The sequence below is a fragment of the Zalophus californianus genome, chromosome 6 (assembly GCF_009762305.2).
Source record: "Zalophus californianus isolate mZalCal1 chromosome 6, mZalCal1.pri.v2, whole genome shotgun sequence".
Taxonomy (NCBI): domain Eukaryota; kingdom Metazoa; phylum Chordata; class Mammalia; order Carnivora; family Otariidae; genus Zalophus; species Zalophus californianus.
In genome coordinates this window covers 90,265,366-90,286,899 of record NC_045600.1, presented here as the reverse complement: position 1 = coordinate 90,286,899, position 21,534 = coordinate 90,265,366, and the positions used below count along the sequence as shown (strand labels likewise).

General features: G+C 39.1%; 2 protein-coding genes across 4 annotated transcripts in view; both read left to right on the top strand.

The window, feature by feature from the left end:
- Positions 1-9,025, top strand: part of SHC4 (SHC adaptor protein 4) — a 129,702-nt gene extending 120,677 nt beyond the window's left edge. For 2 of the 3 annotated variants that reach the window (XM_027570729.2, XM_027570727.2), the window contains one exon: positions 6,584-9,025. In XM_027570729.2, the coding sequence (XP_027426530.1) occupies positions 6,584-6,739 (156 nt within the window). In that variant the 3' untranslated portion in view covers positions 6,740-9,025. The remainder of the gene's footprint in view (positions 1-6,583) is intronic. The other variant, XM_027570728.1, reaches the window with a different exon arrangement.
- Positions 9,026-17,049: 8,024 nt separating this feature from the next.
- Positions 17,050-21,534, top strand: part of CEP152 (centrosomal protein 152) — a 95,412-nt gene continuing 90,927 nt past the window's right edge. Inside the window, 1 exon segment of the mRNA XM_035728269.1 lies at positions 17,050-17,150. The gene's annotated coding sequence lies outside the window, so the exon portion shown is untranslated.

The following is a 21,534-nucleotide window of genomic DNA, read 5'->3' as shown; positions in this document are numbered from 1 at the left end:
GTGTTAACTAAGGACTAGTGGAGGGGTTTGAGAGGGAGCCACCCTGGAGGATCAAGTAGAGGACAGCTCTTTCTGCCCTTCTCGCTTCAATTCAGAGAACTAAGTGAATACCGACTACATGGAAGTACAAGGACTCACAGTTGACCATTGTTCAGTATCATAGACATTGTCCTTGCTATCAGAGTGCTTATAGCTTATAATTTCATAAAACAGATGCTTAAATTATAGCACAAGTATGAATGACATAAGAATGGTTCAACCAAAGCATTATGGTGTTTTTCAGGATAGAGGAGTGCTGTGTTTGAGGCAAACTAAAGGCCTTGCAGGGTCTAACATGTAAGATGAACCTTGAAAGACAGCAACATTTTAAAAGAGGTACATTTGGAGCATAGGGAAGGAAGTGCAAGAACAGACAGAGCAGAAGAATGGCATTAAGCCAATAAAAAAATGTATGGCTAGTCAGAGGACGCCTGTAGACAGAAATCATCCTGGATAAAACACAGTTAACAAAATGGTAATAGTCTTTCCCTATTAATTAGTTTAAATGTAAATTGATTAGGCTTCTCAGTCAAAAAATATAGAATAGCTGAATGTATATAAAGCAAGATCCGAGTATATGCTGTCTAGAAGAGACTCACTTTAGATTTAAGGACATGAATAGTCTGAAAGTGAAATGATGGATAAAGATATTCCATGCAAATGATAACCAAACAAGAGCAGGGGTGGCCATACTTGTATCAGACAAAATAGACTTCAAGTCAAAAACTGTCAAAAGAGACAAAGAAGGACATTATATAGTAATACAAGAATCAATTCACCAGGAAGATATAACAATTATAAATGTATATGCACCCAACATCAGAGTACCGAGATATATGACACAAACATTGACAGAACTGAAGGGAGAAATAGTAACACAATAATAGTGGGAGATTTCAGTGCCCCACTTTCAGTAATGGATAGAACGTCCAGTCAGAAGGACTTGAACAACAGTGTAGACCAAATGGACCTAACAGGCATATACAGAACATTCCACCCAATAGCAACAGAATATACATTCTTCTCAAGCATACTCAGAGCATTCACATGTTTGACCACAGATACTAGGATGGATCACATATTAGGTCACAAAAACAAGTCTTGGGAGATGTAAGAAGACTGAAATCATACCAGGTATCTTTTCTTATCACAATGGAATGAAGCTAGAAATTAATGGCAGAGAGAAAGTTCACAAATAGGTGGAGTTAAACAACACACTCTTAAACAACCAGTGTCAAAGAAGAGATCAAGGGGAAATTAGAAAATATTTGGAAACAAATGGAAATGAAAACACAACATACCAGAACTATGGGATGCAGCAAAAGGAATATGAAGGAAGTGGATGGTGATAAATGCCTTCACTGGAAAAAAAAAAAGATCTCAAATAAACACTCTAACTTTATACCTCAAGAACTATAAAAAGAACAAACTAAACCCAAAATTAGCAGAAGAAAGGAAATATTTCAGATTACAGCAGAAATAAATGAAAGGGAATAGAAAAATAATAGGAAAAATCCACAAAACTACAAGTTGGTGTTTTGAAAAGATACACAAAACTGACAAAACCTTTAGCTAGATTGGATAAGAAAGCAAGAGGGAAGACTCAAATAAAATCAGAAAGGAAAGAAGAGACATTACAACTGATGCCAAATTAAATGATTAAATTATTATATTAAATTAAATGATTGTAAGAGATTATTAAGAACAATTATATGCCAATAAATTGGATAACCCAGAAGAAATGGATAAATTCCTAAAAACATCCAAACTACCAAGACTGAACCATGAAGAAATAGAAAATCTGAACAAATTACTAGTGAGGAGATTGAATCACTAATCAAAAACTGTCCAATAAAAAAAAGTCCAGGACCTGATGGTTTCACTTGTAAATTCTTTTATTTTATTTATTTATTTATTTATTTTTAAAGATTTTATTTATTTATTTGACAGAGAGAGACACAGCGAGAGCAGGAACACAAGCAGGGGGAGTGGGAGAGGGAGAAGCAGGTCTCCTGCTGAGCAGGGAGACTGATGTGGGACTCGATCCCAGGACCCTGGGATCATGACCTGAGCCGAAGGCAGACACTTAACGACTGAGCCACCCAGGCGCCCTGTAAATTCTTTTAAACATTTAAAGAATTAATGTCAATGCTTCTTAAACTTTTCTAAAAAAAATGAAGAGGAGGGGTGCCTGGGTGGCTTAGTTGGTTAAGCATCTGCCTTTGGCTCAGGTCATGATCTTGGGGTCCTGAGATCTGCCCTCCCCCACCATATGGCTCCCTGCTCAGTGAGGAGTCTGCTTCTCCCTCTGCCCCTCCCCCCACTTGTATTATCTTGCATGTTCTCTCCCTCTCTCTCTCAAATAAATAAAATCTTTCTAATAAATGAAGAGGAAAAAAATAGTTAAAAACTCATTTTATGAGGCCTTGGATAAAAATCATATGGTCATCTCAATAGATGACCAATAGAACAGAAAGCATTTGACAAAACTCAACATCCTTTCATGAATAAAAAAAAAAAAACAACAACACTCAATGAACTAGGAGTAGAAGGAAATTACCTCAGCATGACAAAGGCCATATGTATAAAGCCTACAGCTAATACCATGCCCACAGTGAAAAACAGAAAGCTTTTCCTCTCACCATTTTTATTCAACATAGTACTGGAGGTACTATCCAGAGAAATTAGGCAAGAAAAAGAAATAAAAGGCATCCAAATTGGAAAGGGAGAAGTAAAATTATCTGTTTATAGATGATATAATCTTATATGTAGACAATCCTAAAGATTCCACAAAAAACCTGTTATGACTAATAAACAATTTCAGCAACATTGCAGCATACAAAAATCAGTTGCATTTGTATATAATAATAATGAACAATCTGAGAATGAAATCAAGAAAACAATCTCCTTTACAATACCATCAAAAAGAATAAAATACTTAAGAATAAACGTAACCAAGGAGGCAAAAGACTTACACGTTGAAAACTATAAAACAATGCTGACTGAGAGAAATTTAAAAAGACACAAATGGAAAGACATCCCATGTTCATGGATTAGAAGATTTAATATTGTTAAGATCTCCATATTACCCAAAGTAATCTACAAATTCAATGCAATCTCCATAAAAATTCTAATAGTATTTTTTTATAGAAATAGAAATACACTCTTAGTATTCATTTGGAACCACAGAGGACCCTAAATAGCCAAAACAATCTTGAGAAAGAAAAATAAAGCTGGAGACATCACACTGATTTCAAAGCTAGAATAATCAAGCCGGTATGGTACTGGCATGAAGACAGACATAGAGACGAATGGAACAGAATAGAGAGCCCAGAGATAAACCTATGCATATATGGCCAAATGATCTTTGCAGATATTGCCAAGAATACACAATAGGGCAAGAATACTCTTTTCAACAAATGGTTTTGGGAAAATGATATCCATATGCAAAAGAATAAAATTAGACCCCTAGGGTGCCTGGGTGGCTCAGATGGTTAAGCGTCTGCCTTCAGCTCAGGTCATGATCCCAGGGTCCTGGGATCAAGTCCCGCATTGGGCTCCCTCCTCCTTGGGAGCCTGCTTCTCCCTCTGCCTCTCTCTTTCTCTCTCTGTCTCTCATGAATAAATAAAAATCTTTAAAAAAATATTAAAAAAAATTAGACCCCTATATTACACCACACACAAAAATTAACTCAAAATAGATTAAAGACTTATATGTAAGATCTGACACTGTAAAACTAGGAGAAAACATAAGAGGACAATTTCATAATATTGCTCTTGACAATGATTTCTTGCATATAACACCAAAAATACAAACAAATGCAAAAACAGACAAGTGAGACTATATAAAACTAAAAAATTTCTGCACAGCAAAGAAAACAATCAACAGAGTGAAAGACAATCAGAATGGGAGATAATATTTGCAAACCATCTGATAAGGGGTTAATTTTCAAAGTGCATAAGAAATTTCTACAACTCAATAGCAAAAAAAACAACTGATTTAAAAATGAGCAGATGACTTGAATAGTCATGTCTCCAAAGAAGATCTACATATGGCCAGCAGATATTTTAAAAGATGCTCAACAACCATAATCATCAGGGAAATGGAATCAAATTCACAGTAAGATATCACCTCACCCCTGTTAGGATGGCCATTATAAAAAACAAACAAACAGAAAAGAACAAGTTTTGGTGAGGGTGTACGGAAATTGTAACCCTTGTGCCCTGTTCATGGGAATGTAAAGTGGTGTAGCTACTGTGGGAAGCGGTATGGAGTGTCCTAAAAAAATTAAAAATAGAACTCCTATATGGTCCATATTTATTGGATGGGTTTTTATCCCAAAAGAATGGAAATAAGGACCTTAAAGAGATATTTGCACTCCCATCTTCATTGCAGCATTATTCACAGTGGTAGGAACAAGTTTAATGTCCCTTGATGGATTAATGGATTAAGAAAATGTGGGGTGTGTATACATACACATGCATACAACGGAATACTATTCCGCCATAAGAAGACGAAAGTCTGTCACATGCTACAACATGAGTGATCCTGGAGAATATCCTGCTAATTAAAATAAGCCAGCCACAGAATGACAAGTACCGCATGATTCCAAGTATATGAGATATCAAAGTAGTCAAACTCATAGAAAGAGAAAGTAGAATGGTAGTTACCAGGGCCCGGTGGGGAGGAGGAAACAGGTTGTTGTTGTTTAATGGTTATAGATTTCAGTCACGTAAGATGAAAAATTTCCAGGGATCTGCTGTACGGCATTGTGCTTAAAGTTAACTACAGTGTTGAACACTTAACAACTTGTTCAGGGGCTACATCTCATGTTATGGTTTTATTATCTCTCTCTCTCTCTCTCTCTCTCTCTCTCTCTCACACACACACACACACACACACACACACACACACACGCACACACACGTTCCTGTACACCTTGTGACTGGGGCCGCAGCAGCCCATATTTGCCGTGTGTAAACCTGGGCAAATGGTGGAAAGCTCATGGAGTGCAGGGGGCCGTGATCAACTAGGAAGAGGGACAGTCAAATGCAGTTCCAGTCAATTGCTGCCATTTGGAGTAAGGGCCCAGGGTAGCCAGATGTGATTTTCCCAAAGTAGCCACAAAACGAAATTTTTACAGGAGATCTCCCCATTTTTAATTCAAAATACTTAAAAACTCTCTGTTGGGCACCTTCTACCTTAAACCGTCCCCCCACCCTCCCCAGCAAACGAAAACATCTCCTGGTATGTTTTGCTGGAGAGTGGATAGTTTATAATCCCTGCACTGGAAGATTAACTCGACATTTGTCTGCAGGATTGCTTAAAGAAGAAAGTAATTAGGGGATTCTAGGTAAAAACTGGTGAAAGCCTGAACCAGAATGGAGGTAGGAGAAATAGAGAGAGGAGGGCAGAGTGAGCTGGAACTTACACCACAGACTGGCAGGACTGATCAACTGATTTGACAAGGATTGGCATTGAGATGAAGGAGATCGAAATGTTTTCAAGGCTTGGAGCCATTTCAGAGTAAGTGGGAAACCTTGTGCCCTTTTCTTCTTAATCCTTGAGTGCGTATTTCCCAAGAATAGGGATATTCTTTTACACAGACACAGTACAGTGATCAAAATCAAGAAATTTAAACATTGATACATTACCATGATCTAATTCATAGTTATATTCAAATTAGGTCAATTATTCCAAAAAATGTGTGTTTCCTTTAATATGCTGAAAACCAGTATCTAAACAGAACTAAATAATCCCTTGTTAGAGAGGTAGCAGAATCATGTAGCAAGGTATTCTCTGGCTGCATGATTTCCTGCTCCTGGGCAGTTCTCAGCCACCCTCCACATAGGAGTATATTACGGCCAGTGGCGTCATGATGGAGAGTAGTATCTTCTGCTCATGCCCAGGGTGAGGACACAGTAATACCAGGGAGGAAAGTCCTCAGGAGAAAGCAGGTGCAGGGCAACCAAGTTGCTTTGGCATGCAGACAATAAGCTCCATATAACAAATATTTATGAATCAGCTACCATGAAGTCTGCAGGAAGGAGACATGAATGCCTATTAGGAGAGTCTGAGGAATCTTCTTGAAGTAGACAGGATTTGTGCTAAGCCTCCAAGGAGAGGCAGGACTTCTCTAGAAGGGCCTGCTTCCTGTAGACACAAGATATTTTGGAAACAGTCTGCTTGCTGGGTTATAATTGTAATCCTGGGATTCATGCTTGTATATACAGTTAAATATTTATAGGAATGGTAACATGATAGAATATATCAAACAGTAACATGGCAAAGAGGTTGGTTGCATGTTTGGATTGGGTGACAGTGTTTATCATTTTTCTAACCTAGAGGGAAAATTGCTAAAAAAGGTAATGGGGAATGAGACAAGTGTTTACTAAGGGATATAGAGTTGAAAAGTCTTTTTTTTGTTGTTGTTATTCAGCCAAGTATCTCCTTCAGAGATGTGTCTGGTTTTTTTCCTGATTGTTTACACCTTTCAGGAGAACTATTATCATTTAACCTAATACTTTGTACTTGCTTTTCAAGGTAAGGACCAAGGATCATGTATTTGATAATGTCGGCCACCTTATCAGATACCACATGGATAACAGTTTGCCAATCATCTCTTCTGGAAGCGAAGTAAGCCTTAAACAACCAGTGAGAAAAGATAATAACCCAGGACTTTTGCATTCCAACAAATGACAATTTGGAAGTACCATCACACTGGTATTTCAAGAAAGTTCATTTTGTGTTAGGACACAAAGATAATCCAACTTGGATTATAGACAAAATAGAGCACAAACTGTGAAGTACATTTTTTCCAGGACCATCATGGACTATGTCCTTTATAAGACAAAGAACTAACAAAGATGGATCTTCAGAAAGTGAAAATCAGAAAAGGGGAAGAGGATTGGTCCATTTGAAAAGAAATTATACATATGCACGGATGTCACTTTTTAAGGCCATATTACATTGATAGCAAGCTAAAAGCACAATTGAAATTTCCCATGCTAGAGACTACTTGGATGAACTGCTAGGGCAGTGGTATGTGCCTTTCAACTTGATAATTTGGGGACATTTTCATATTGGGGAGATTAGTTCTAAGTGTCCTCATATTCTCTAACTATAGAACTATTTGCCAAAAAAAGTTTTTCCTTGTTACAAAAATAAGAAGTGATTTGCTTGATAGTTACTGACTTTATTACATTTTCTGTTTAGTAGCACTTTCACTGCAATGCTAAAATAAATTTGATGTTGAATTTGGACTCTGTCTATGCCAGTGGAATCAAATCAAAAGCCACTAAAAGCATTGGTCTGTTTCACTGGCCTGTCCCATTTACAAGTTAAAGGGTTGGAGCCTAAATTCTTTGGCCTAGTATTTCTTGATCTTTGCTATTCGGACTGTTTGTATGCAGCATAGCATAAGCTGAAGAGAGGACAAATCTATCAGTCATTCCTATTTCACCATATTTCTCCCTCTTTCCTTCCCCTCCGCCCCCACCCTACAAGCAAAGGAAGCTCATGAACGCCTGGATTTAAAACATGGCAGACAAACCGGTGTTCTTCATATTCAACATCCAAATTGGTTTCATTCTTATTTAAAGTATTGAATTCATTTGAAAATATCAGGAAATATCCTCTTGACTGGCTGTGACTGAATCATAGTCTCTCACCTACTGTGTCCTTAGCATCTTTTCTAGATATGATCAGACAAAATGCAGAAGGGAGGAGACATATTGAAGGAAATAGCTGGAAAGTTTCACCTCATGTAGGTACCCTGGTAAACTGGTGGTGTGATTAAGTGTCGTGTAGAGAAAAGTGCTGGCCAGGTCTCTCGATATGACCTTGAGCCAGCTGCTGAACCCATCTGGACTCCAATTTCCTTGTTTATGAAATAAGGGACTTGGGCTAGGTGAATTCAGAGGTCTGTCTCAGCCCTAACATAAGATGAGCCTATAAAAAGCAAGTTTTCCATTTCTTAGGGGTCAGCGTTGATAGTCAGTTTGTATAATGAAGGTGAAATGAGCTTTTTCCTTTAGTCTGTATCTATAGTCACAGAATGAATAGCACGACTGAAACCGACATTCAGGTAGCAGAGACCCCAAGCCTTCCCAACACAAAGAAGGACACTTTGGAGCACTCTCTGTAGTGACGGTGGAAGTGGATTCGGTTGTTTGGAGTAGCAGAAAACGGCTTCAGCTTTTTACTTGCCTTTGCATAGAGTGGTTTCGCCATTAGTTTAGGATGCTTTTTTATCCTGAGTAATCTGGACAGTTGCCTTAACCCCACTTCATTTTGGCTATGTAGATACAACTTAATCTTTGTAACTGTGATATATTTGCTAAGTTTTAAATAAAACACAAGAAACTTTTTTGGGGTAGAAATCATCAGAAATCAAGCACACACAACTGTAATATTTTTTTCTGTAAAGGTTTATGATTTTATTCTACTACTACTGCCCCTGATTGCTTAGGTAGGTTTGTTTCCTTTTACACAACTGGGAAATAATGGCTCTTTCATCAATTTTATATATGCCTTGGTTCTTGGTGATCTTTCCTCACAAAAGGGGGTCAGCATGAGTACAGGTCATAGAAATTTGTGGGTGACCTAGTCACCCATCTGAGACAGAGCAGGGGTTGTGGTCTCAGTCTGGTTGAGCAGGGTGTTAAGTGGGGTGCAGGAAAAAGTTCCTGATAGAAATAGATGCAGAGAGTATAAATGATATGAGCAGTACATGGATCCTGGTACATGATGCACCAGTACGTGGATAATCAGTATTTGACTGCAATGTTATAGTAGTTAGGTAAGCAAATACTGCACTTACAAGTACCACAGACACAGTTAAAACAAGATGAAACAACAGTAGAAATGTTTGATTGCATGCTGTTTTAATGACACACACTTATCTTCATCTGTTTTAAAGTGGAAATCCATTTGCCTCTAAATACCTGTAAACGACTTTTCAAAAAAAAATAAATGATCATTGCTTTGTGACAATTGACAGTATATGTCTCATGTTTGGGTTTTGGAAAATGTATCATTTGCAGGACGTATCAGGGTCCTGACAGGAAACAGATGGCTCACTTAAATTGGGGAATTCGAGGAGGGTTTAATAAAGGGACTCTTTACAAAGGTATGGGCAGAGTATGGGGAAACCACAAGGGAGGACGCCATGCCCTGGGGCCGGGGAACAGGTAAGAGGAGACGCGGTGACATAATCCGGAGAGGGCTCTGTGGGAAGACAGACTTCTAGCAGCAGGGGCCTCAGTGGAGGGGCTCCACCAGCCCCCGTGACTCCACAAGGAGGAGGCTACGGACATTATGCTTAACTGGAAGAAGGAGAGCCTTTTCAGCAAATGGCATTGGAACCTTGGACATCTGTAGGCAAGAGAACAAACCTCACACTTTACATAAACATTAACTCAAATGGGTTATGGATTTAAACATAAAATGTAAAACTATGAAACTTTTAGGAAATAAAAACACAGGAGAAAATCTTTAGGATATAGGGGGAAGGAAAGAATTTTTAGAGCTGATATGATCCATTAAAGGAAGAACAAGTACATTTCATTTCATCAAAATAATAATTTTTTGCTCTGTGAAAGACTCCAGAGAAAGGATAAAGGGCAAGCTATAGACTGGGAAAAAATATTTGCAAACCACATATTTGACAGAGGGCTAGTATCTAGAACATATAAAAAACTCAAAACTCAACAGCAAAAAAATCTAATTAGAAAGTGGCCAAAAAACATGAACAAACAATTCACTGAAGATATATAGCTGGCAAACAAACACATAAAAATATGTTCACAATCATTAGCCAGTTAGGAAATGCAGATTAAAATCACAATTAGATATTACTGTATACATACCTGAGTGGGTAAAATGAAAAATACTGACAATATGAAATGCTGACCTGAAGAGGAGAAAGTGGATCACACATGCATTCCTGGTGAGGATGTAAAATAGTGCAGCCACTCTGGAAAGCAGTTTGATAGTTTATTTAAGAAACTAAACATGCAGCTAACATTCAACCCAATAATTGCACCGCTGGGCTTGGATCACAGGGAAATGAAAACCTATGTTTACACAACAACTTGAACAGGAATGTTTATAGTAGCTTTGTTTGTAATGACCTAAAGTTGGCAATATCCCAGATGTTCCTTCAATGAGTGAATGGTTAAACAGACTGTGGTACACACATACTGTGGAACACTACTCAGCAATAAAAAGGAATGACAGGCTGATACATACAACGCGGCTGAATCTGCAGAGAATTATGCAGCGCAAAAAGCTAATCCCCAAAGGTTGCATGCTATAGGACTACATTTACATAACATTCTTGAAATGAGAAATGGAGAATAGATTAGGTGTTAAGGAGGGAGTCAGTAGGAGGGGGGGAAGTGGGTACAGTTATAAAAGGGCAACACGAGGAATCCTTGTGTGATGCAATTGTTTTGAATTTTGACTGTATCAAGGTGGATATTGTGGTTGTGATGTTGTAGTATAGTTTTGAAAAAGATACTGTTGGTGGAAACTGGTAAAGCTTATAGGAGATCTTCCTGTGTCATTTCTTACAACTAACTGCTTGTGAATCTACAATTTTTCCAAAATAAGAAGTTTAATTTCAAAAATGTTGGGGATAAAATGTAGAAATGTCAAGAGATTTTAGGAAGATTGCTACTTTAACCCTTGGCACTTTCACTCATCATCTTGGTCATCCTAGGTCCCATCATACTAGGACTAGAGGAGTCATCTGGATGAGCTGCATGAAGCTACCTTCAAGAAGGTCTTCAACTGTAGTTTGATATTATCTCCAGAGATACACTGACAACATCAGAGGATGGCAAACACAGAAGATGTGTGAGATATGGCCAGCTCTGCCCAGACTCTCTCAGATCCCCGGAATCATTTTTGCATGCCCCTCTGCTGGCTTCTGTGTGCTTTGTTCCTAAGTGCCCTCAGAGTGGCTCTTCTTTCTGAAGACAGGCTCAGGTAAGGGGAGCTGCTTTGAGTCACCAAGTGCTTGTGGGTTTCCTTCTCCCCTTCCCTGCCACCATCACTGGTGCAAGACTGCATTGTCCTGTCCTGATTAAACTCCAGAGCTCCCTGTGGGGTCAGACTGGCCAGCACATCTCCAGAAAGCACACGCCTGCTTGGCTTTTCTCCTTTCCTGTCCTGTTTCCTCACTCCCTAACAGCTTTCTCTGGGAAGCCCTTCCTTAATAAATCCTATATACTCAATTTTCATCCCAGGGGTCACTTCTGGGAAGCTGACCTAAGGCAGAAGAACATCAAATAACTTTAAACATGTGTCCCATTACAGGACTATACTAAGTGTTCAAATATCTGAACATTTTTAATAAATCCTCTAATTGTCATGTGAATGGCATCATTATGTTGTATTTTATTAATATGCATTGAACATGTTATGTAAGCATTTAAAATATACACCAATTTAATGATCTTGTTTCAAGAAGCAGAAGTAATGTGGCATCTGGGAGGGTCTGTATTTCACACTCAGGTATGATTTTTGCAGCTTTGGATCTTTATCAAATGGTCATTGCCACTTCTGATAGCTTTTATACGTTTTCTGATTACAAGCCTTGGTGTGGTTGAAAATCCTGAACATTAAATCCAGGCAATTGGCTCTCACACTTTTGGCCAAAGACCATAGAAGAGGCAAAAGACCTATTGCCCCACCTATCTTTCATCCTCCAATCCTCTTTTTTTTTTTTTTTTGGTAGTGAAAAAATAACTCAGTAACAACAAAGAACTGAAGAAGAACCATAGGGATTGCTTATTTATTTACTTTTAAGGGAGATATGTCATTTACATGATTTTATTTTATTTTATTTTAAGATTTTATTTCTTTATTTGACAGAGAGAAAGAGCACAAGCAGGGGGGAGAGGCAGGCAGAGGGAGAAGCAGGCTCCCCCCTGAGCAGGGAGCCCGATGCGGGACTCGATCCCAGGACCCTGGGATCATGACCTGAGCCGAAGGCAGTGGCCCAACCAACTGAGCCACCCAGGCGCCCAATTTACGTGATTTTATATTCCAAAATACTGCCTTACAGATTCTTCAAAAAACGAGTAATTTTATCACTTGCCTTGATAGTATGTTGTCAGTTGTTTAAATAGAACAAATTTATAGCTAATACATTTCAATAAAGTATAAGTAAACTGTGGAATTATAAATTATAAATTGATGGCTTTAGTAATAGATGACTGATGATAAAAATTAAACCTGAACTTGAATATTATTTTAAAGTCAAGTTATAGGAAAAGTGTAAATTCATGTATTAAAGTAGTTAACACTACACACAGCTGAGTTAACCCAACGGCAACAAATTTAACTGATGTTGATGAAGCCAAGCAAAGAGAGTTCATAACTAAGACATGGGAATTCTCTTAAATCCCACAATTTCCTGGGAAGGACACTATTTACACCCTTCTTCCAAAAGTGGGTATTTCAGTTATCTTCAAGTATGCATGAACAGGAGTTTTATAATGTTGCACATAGAAATGATGAAACACCATTCTTGGTAAGCTTAAATAATGTGAAAATTTAACTTACAAATTCTAAACATTAGTAACCCCTCATATTTTACTTGGTAGATTCCTAATAGGTAAACCTTAGTTGTATGTAAAAATAAAAACCTATAAAATTGCAAGTTATTTTCCCACGAGCACTGAAGAAACAACTTATGTGGTGAGTATCATTTAATGAACCATCAGGAATATCCTTGAGGTCCACCAGTGGGCCATGGATCATACTTGGAGAATCACCAGTTTAGACTATTCAAATACAATCAATCTATTGTCACAAATGCATCTTAGTCATAACTGGTTGCAAGGAATGAAAACCTGCCTGTATTAATTTCCTAGGGCTACTGCAGCAATGTACCACAAACCAGGTGGCTTAAAACAACAGAAATTTATTCCCTCACAGTACTGGAAATTAGAAGTCTGAAATCAGGGTGTTGACAGGGCCATGCTCCTTCTGAAGGTTCTGGGGAAGAATCCCTTGCCAGCTTCTGGTGGCCCTGGGTGTTCCTTGGCTTTATGGTGACATAACTCCTTTTTCTGCCTTTATCTTCATATGGCTGTCTTCTCCTTGTGTGTCTTTCTGTGTTCTTGCCTTTTTTTTTTTTTTAGGAAATTAAAAATTGAATTTTAAAAGTCAACCCTGTACTATAATAATGCATATATTTGTGTGCACGTGTGTATAATTGGCACGTGATGTTACATTAGTTTCAGGTTCTTCTCTTCTTTTAAGGACACCGGTTTTAGATTTAGGACCCATCCTCATCTGTATTAACTATTACATTTGCAAAGACCCTATTTCCAAATAAGGTCACATTCCGAGTTCTGGGTGGGCATGGAATTCGGGGGGACGCTATTCAACTCCTAAATGACCTGAGTCAGCTCAAGTCAAAAGATTGTTTTGAGGTTCAGGTTATCATAGGACCCAAGGAAAAGCTGAACTGTCAGGCTTCACAAAGTGCAAGAATCAGGCAGATCCATGGCTTTGAGTACCAGAAGTTCATGATCTTCAGTCTAAGCTCCACCATATACATGTACTTCCATATATGGAAGTAAGTGTATTTTCCATAAAATACAGACAACTGTAATAAAAGTCTGCTTCTCTTCTGTATGTTTACCACCTGACTCAGTTTCATGAAGTCTTATTTCAGTTACTTGAGAAGGGAAGATGAGTGGCCCCACTTGGGTCTGGTGCTCACCTTTGACCCAGTCAGGTATGGCTAGGTCTTAGGGTGGTGGGGAAGTGATGGTGGTGAAGTTATAGGGCCTGTGGGCAGGAGTAGAACCGGCGATTAGAGGCTTAATTAGGGCAGGCATTTTGACCCATGAATCAATATTAAATGAGCCCCTAGAATAGTGCTTGGTGCAAAGTGGATGCTCAAAAAACATGAAATGATATACTGCAAATAATGGTCTGATCTCCCTCAGTTAATTAACACTCAGTTAAATAGCATTTCTACATTTTAGAATTTCTTTCACACAATCTTACTTCCTCCTTTTTTATAATCCCGCAAAGTGGATATTGTCATTCCTCTTTTTAAATAAGAACTTGGAGGCTCAGAGGGGTTAAATAAACTGTTGTGGATAAAACCTAGTGGGTAGGAGAGCTGGAACTTGAACTCAGATCTTCTTTAAGTTCAGTGCTCTTTTAAGGATAGCACTCCATATTTTATGATGGCTTTGCTTTGACCTGATAGCTTTGACACCAAAGAGAAGGTAGGAAAAAGGAGGAATGATGGTTTAGCCCCACCTTTATAGATGTTCTGAATGGGAAGGACCATGTCTCATCAACAGCATGACATTTCCCCTTGAAATGTAAACAAGTCTGGTAGAAGTAGCGTCCCTCCCAGCTCACAGGTGTGTCTGCTTAAAAAAGGCAAGATAAATATTGACCCGACATTCCAGAAATAATCTCTTGTCCAGCACATAAGATCTTTGGCAGTTTTTCTCTCTTCCCCCACATTTATTTTTATTACTCCAGAATGACTTCGTTTACTTGTGTTTCTCTGGACATGTTATTAAGTTCATTACTTGTGTACACCATATCTTACTTCTGTAGCATGCCTTTCACATTTCTTCAGGCATCAAGTTCTTCTATTGGCTGCCTCCGTTCCAGCCCACTTTTCCACTCTTATCTCTAAATATAAGAATCCTTTCTTAAAAAAGATTTATTTATTTGAGAAAGAGAGAAAGAGAGAGAGGGAGAGGGAGATAAGCAGACTCACCGCTGAGCAGGGAGTTCAACATGGGGCTCTGATCCCAGGACCCTGAGATAATGACCTGGGCCAAATTCCAGTCAGACACTTAACCTACTGAGCCACCCAGGTGCCCCATAAATATAAGAATCTTATTTTTGCTGGTCTGGTTTCACATTGCAATCACTCATGCTAATAACCTTCCTGTTTACTCTCTTTTCCTCTTCCCCCAAGAACTTTGTCTGATAGATCCTTTCTTTCATGTTCACTTTTCCCCAGAATCATCACCTATTCTTACATGGCATGTAGTAAACTATTATTTTGTGGTGTGTGTGTGTGTGCTCGCACGCGCGTGTCTTCTTATGTAAGCATCTTGCTCTGCCAAAGAGTATAGGTACCTTGAGGGCAGGGGTCCTGCCTCGCACTTTATATTCAAGCATCTAGGTGAGGAATTAAACAGCATAAGCAGCCAAGAAAAGTCCATTTCTTGGCTTCACCGAAATCCATTTTTAGAGGCAAGGGGCTCTGATTTATTCTTTACTTTGCATCTTTTGTGACATATTTGGAGATAAAGGAGATGTGCTCAAATTCTTTCTCTGTCTCACATTAGCTGTGTAGCCTTGGACAAGTCAAAAAAATTTTTTGTCCATTTCTTCTGCTGTAAAATGGGATATGAATACCTGTCCTAGGCCCTCACAGGTTTGTTATAAGGACCACATAAGCTAGTGTTTCTGAAAGAACTTACCAAATCCTAAAGCACTATGTAAGGGATTATAAACATTGTCTCCTCGTGTGCCCCCCCCCCCCATAACTTTTATGTGTTCATCTCTGTAAGAAACAGGAATCACTAAGCATCCTTGCTGTAGCATTCCATCTTAACCCAAGCCTAGTTCCCACTAACAGATGCCTTGGCTCAGGTTTCAACAACTGCCATTTACCTAAATGTCTTTTATTCACATTTTCTGGCACAGAAGCCTTCATTTATTCATTCATTTATTTACTCATTTAACCAATTTGTTTTGAGTGCCTACCAGGTACCATGAAGCATGTTTGATGTCCAAAAAGTAATGTAAGTACCTCAAGATATTAACGTTGAACTGAATAAAACAGACACACAACTAATTATAGAAGATAATAAGAAACATAATAAGATATGTATATTGTGTACAGATGTAGGAAGGATCATTTTGCGGGGGGAGTGTGTCATGAAAGGTTTCAGAGGAGGTGCTCTTCTATCTTGAAGACTGAATGGATAGAAAGGGCAATACAGGTGAAAGAAAGAGCTTGAGCAAAACAAAAACACCCTGAGAACAGTAGACAGCTCAGCCAGTAATTTCAGTCACTTACTGCTATGGATTGAGTGAGTACTTATTATGTGGCATAACCTTATGCTAGTTGATGGGGTAACGGGGGATTAGTGTACGCATTACAGGGGTAGGATGGTGAGGTAGCAAAAGAAAACTAGCTGGATTATGAAGTGCCTTAACCATTTCACTCCATACTGTATTGGAAAGGGTTTTCTCATACGCATGGGAAAGAGAAAGATACGTGAACCTAGTGCTACTGACTCCTTGATGTTCACTGAAACCATTTTAGCTTGGCAGGTAGATTACAGAACGGGCTTTAGTGCACACTGGGCAGCGCTGTCTTAAAGGACGGGTTAACAGATACCTAAAGTGACAAGAACATTCACACTTGGGGAAATTCAAATAGTGAATAAACATGTGGGAAAATGTACCATCTCCTCGGTAACGAAAGAAACACAAATTCAAACAAGACAGGGCCCAGTAAGAAGACGAAGCAAAACTACATCTAAGCCTGTTTAGGTGATGGGGAAGCAGGCACCTTAGAGAATCAGGAGGACAGGGGCAAAAACCTTTAAGGTACGGGTTCGGTGGGGAAAGTGAGGGATTCTGGGGCCTGCAACCGAGAACTGAGGTTTAGGAATGGAAAGCGCGGGGCGAGGGGCGCACAGGGGTACAGGAGGTACAGGAAGGGGCAAGACCGGCTCATCCCCGCCAAAGGCCTAAACCCCGGCGCTTGTCATCTCTAAGCAACCGTAAACCCTCCCCGTCTAGAGTAAACCCTTTCGTAATTGGCTCACTAATCCACCAATGGGCGCACAGGAGGACATTCCCGCCACCTCTGGCGCCCGCTTTCAAACAGCCCTACATTCGCAACTGCAGGCGGAATTCTCAACCAAGCTTGAGAAAGGCGGAGACTTCCGTCTCCACGCCCAGCCTCCAGCCGGCATGGCCCCGCCCGCCAAGCCAGCTTCTAGCCGGCGATTGAAGGAGGCGGCTGCTCGTCAATGGCCTCAGCGCTTCTGGGTTCGGTTGTGACGAGGAAGGAGCTAGCGGATTAGAGTCCTCGGTAAGGGGGTTTGTTAGAAGTCTGTCTTTGGCGGGGACTAGGGTTTCCCCGTGGTGACAGCATCCGTGGCCTCCAGTGAGTTTCGCTCCGCGGCTGGGCTTGGAGCTGGGGTTGGAGGAGGTGCGGGGTCCTCGGGATTCTGGCTGTGGCTTCCCAAGGGCTGACCCGCCCCCTCCTCAAATCCGGTGGTGGCGGACTGTCCGCGGGTTGCGGGACTCGGGCTTTGACTTTGAAGTGTCAGCGAGACCCCAAGTTTCTCCTTACAAGTGACGCGTGGGAAGCCCTCCTCGCCCCCTGCAGGCTGCGGGGGAAACCCTGAGACCCTATCCTGGGGACCCCCGCTGTGGTCGCCCTGGCGCCGCGCCTGGCTCACAGTGGGTGTTCTGTACACGTGTGTTGACCGAGTGCATGTGAGGCTGGCAGCCAAAGCCAGCCAAAGCCAGCAGACCCAAGACACCCCGTGCAGGCACTCTACAGCTTCGTTCTCGCGGTACCTGTTTGTTGTGTTGTAGTTGACGCCAAACGGAGTTCCTTGGTAAGGCCACTGATTTATTCTGTAGTTCAGCCTGTCGGTGCCTACTTGCTGCATTCTTCAGGGACCTTGAATCGATTTGTCCAAGCTGCTGTCATTAGCACTGATCACAGATAGTCGTTATCATTTGTTTAAATGTCTATACTCTTTTTCTCTACCAAGTCCTGTTAAGCTTTGTAATCTTGAGTGCATGGTAAATAATTGTTGAATAAAGGACCAGGCCTCTTAAGCCAGGTATTGCAAGTCTAAAACAGGCTAGTGTGTTCTGGCTATTTTCATTCTAGAAGGAAAGCTAGCATGTAAACAAGTAAGTAGAATTTCCTAGGGCATTTATAAACTATCCCCCTTTGTGGCACTTAACCTTTTTTATCTTAGGGTCATGAACTTGAGTCTGATTTAAGCTGAATTTCACCATATCCTTCACAGTGCATGGCAATTTATATACGCTCCCTAGATACGTAAATGTATTCCACTAAGTGAGAGGCTGAAATTGAAGCCTTAAGAAAAGTCCAAGAAACAGTCTGAAAATGCAAAATCCTCCCCTCCTTCCTAGGGCAACAGGATTGGGAGGGCATCTTGAAGGAGGTAGCATTTTCATCCCAGAAGAGGTTGTATTAGTTGAAGTAAGGTTTCCCACAGGCAGCATATTCACTTTTCTTAGATGTCCTGAATGCTCTTTGTTTGCCTCTTTTGTAGCTGCAGACTCCTATTCATAGGTAACAAAACAAAATGTATTGATTGGTACATAGTGCTAAGCACTTTATGTTCATTATCTTGTGAATCTTCATAACCAATCTTTGAGGTAGGTACTATTTTTACCCCCATTTTATTAATGAGAAAATGGAAGCAGTGTCTTCAAGCTTGCACAGCTGATAGGAGAGCTAGAATTGAGCCCAGGTTGTCTGAATGAGTGCCCTTATTCTTAACCACTTCAGCAATATTGTGTCCTTTCTAACCGAAAGTCTTTTCTGTGAAACTTCCCTCAGCTGCCCTTTCTTCTTAGTCAAAGTTAATTTGTGCTTTATACTTTCCTCTATTACAGAACTTATTACAATGTATCATGGTAACTAATAATTTATATCATTGTTTCTCTAAGGGACTGTAAGCTCCCCATGGCTGGTATCATGTCTTAGATACATCTAGGATATGAACTGGCACACAGTAGATGCCGAGGAAAATTTTATTGAAATAATGAATCTTAGAGGGCGGCATGAATGTATCATATTCATTCAACAAATAACTTATTGTGTGCCTGCCTTGTGCAAAACGTGGGGGACCTGCATTTTAATTCTGTCTTCAGAGAACTTACAGGTTTTTGGATGAGACAAAAACAGTGCTTTTGGTTTTTGATGTTTTGTCCAACTAAACACTCATTGGTTTTTCCCTCTCATTGCAAGGAGGGCAAAGAAAACATAACCAGTAACTACAAAATGAGTATTGAGACTGAACTCTTCTGATCTGAGTGTTAAAAAACAAACAACAACAAAAAAGAACATAGTCTTATTAATAGGTTCAGAAAAAGTTAGCTGGGAAGAAAGTATTAACTATTTTTTAAAAAAAGCATACAGTACACTTATTCTGCATCTTGATTGTTTAGTGATCCATCAGTAAATATAGAAATATGTCATTATTTCTCCTGTTAGTATAGTATCACCAAATTTATTCAAAGGTACTTTTACTAGGACAAGTGTTATTTTTCAATATATTCGTATGGTAGTTTTTAGGATGGTTTTTGCAGTTCATATGTTTCACCAGCAATTCATGAGGATATCTCTTTCCTACAAAATAGCCACCACTAGGTGTTATTAACTTTTTTTTTAATTTAGTAGTTGAAAATCATTTCAATGTTTAAATGACACTGAATTCTTCATGAACTTACACATCTTTTATGTTAATTGAACATTTAATATTTATTTTTTTAAATGAATTGTCATGTCTGTTGCCCATTTAAAATTGGGTTGTCTTTTTCTCATTTCGTTTTGAAAGTTGTATATTGGGACTTTGTCATGTGTTTTGCAAATATTTTTCTTATGATACATTATTATTTTATCTTTTGACTTTGTTAGTGTATTTTTTTATATGTAATATTTGACTTGTTAATGATGTCTTTAGCCATATAAAGATTTTATTTTTTGTGGTTAAGTTTCTGTCAAGTTTTTCCTTTATGGCTACCGGGCTTACTGTCTTTCTATTCTATTTTTTCTTCTAAAGCAGTCTCTTTTATTCTGAGTATTATAGTAAAGTCTCGGATAACAGTGGTAATTAGTAGTGATTAATGAGTTGAGGAAAAGCTTTGGCTTTTATTTTAAATTTTAGTTAAAATACTAATTATCCACAGTGTGTTTATCAGATTTCTCTTTCTGCCAAAATAGTTTCTTAAGGTCTCCAGTAGTTTGCACTTTTGAGAAGGAAAACTTATTTGTATCTTTTCTTCCCCAGTCTAGAGAGATTTTGGTCTTTTCAGATATTTGCAAATTTCTTTAATGACATAGTTTGGATTAAAAAGCCATTCAGAAGAGTTACGCTTTGGTCTTTTACCTTCTCTTCATTTAAAAATGAAAATACCTTGCAGAATTCACTATTCTCTGAGAAAAAAGTAGCTCTTTATTTAAAATAGCTGTATTTAGCAATAGGCTGTTGTAAATCTTGATGTTCTTTTTCAATATTCAACAGGAATTGATGGCATGTTAATGAAGGATTGAAAAAAAAACCCTCTTCTTTCTTTTACCTAATATAGGAGAAATTAACGCAAATCATATTCTGGCTTTAGCTATAAAATACAGGAAGAGGTGGAGAATACTGTAAATACCAGAAGCAGGAAAGGTGATTTCTGCCCGGAGAATTCAGGGATGTCCTTAAGGTCCAACTTAATTTAATTTCTTTTAAGGAGCCAGGACTTAAATGGGCTAGTATTTTCATTATCTGTTGAATTCTATAGACTTGATATTCACTTGCAGTAATGAAAAAACCCTAGAGACATGAGCTTGTGTGAGTGTTTTTCCCCCTTACCATTTCAGCTATATTATAGGCTCTTTTCAGTCAGGTCTCTAACTTATGCAGGTGTACAAGAAGGTTCTTGTAGCTGTTGGATGGAGATGAGGTTTAGATTCCCTAAACTTATGTATTTTCCCTCTTAGTGAAAAAGTGCACATTTCCCTTCCTCCTTTTAGCTCTGGCACAAGAATAGAAAGGAGCAAGTCTGGTCTAAGAAACAGAAGCTGGAAGAGTTTATGTTGATGGAAGGGGTTTGAGTCGATGAGTTGAAAGGGATGGGCTGGGTGTAGGAACCAGAGAGGGAAGGATAAAGAAGTGGGCTGCAGATTACAGTTTGGACAAGAAGCATAATTCAGTCCTTGAAAAACAAACAAAAACTTGATGTTTGGGGATTTTCAGCATTAAAATTCATATTTGTGCTAGTCTGTAACACCATATTTCATCTATTCGAAAGTGCTCATTTCTTTTCAAATTTTAATATCTACAAAGTCAGGCTGCGGTTTAAAATTAATGATGTGTCATAATTTAATTGGCCACATCTTTTCTTAGTGGTACAGATGGAATGGTGTCATACAACCAAAGGCGCATTAGGTCTGATGAAGTGGAATATCTTTTGCTTGTAGAGCTATTGGCTTACATAAAAGTTTGTCATCCTAGTTCTCAACTGTTAACACGAGGGAGCTAAGTTCTTTATCGGTAAAATTTGGATGCCTGGGCCTATGCTTCTTAATTCACTTACAATTTAATGACATTTTAGAGCCTGAAAAGTGCAGTGAATGAGTTGTGGCTCAGGCTCACATCAAAGTGCATTTCTCTGGCATGCAGAAGAGAGGAGTGAACGAAGGCAGTATTAGGCTG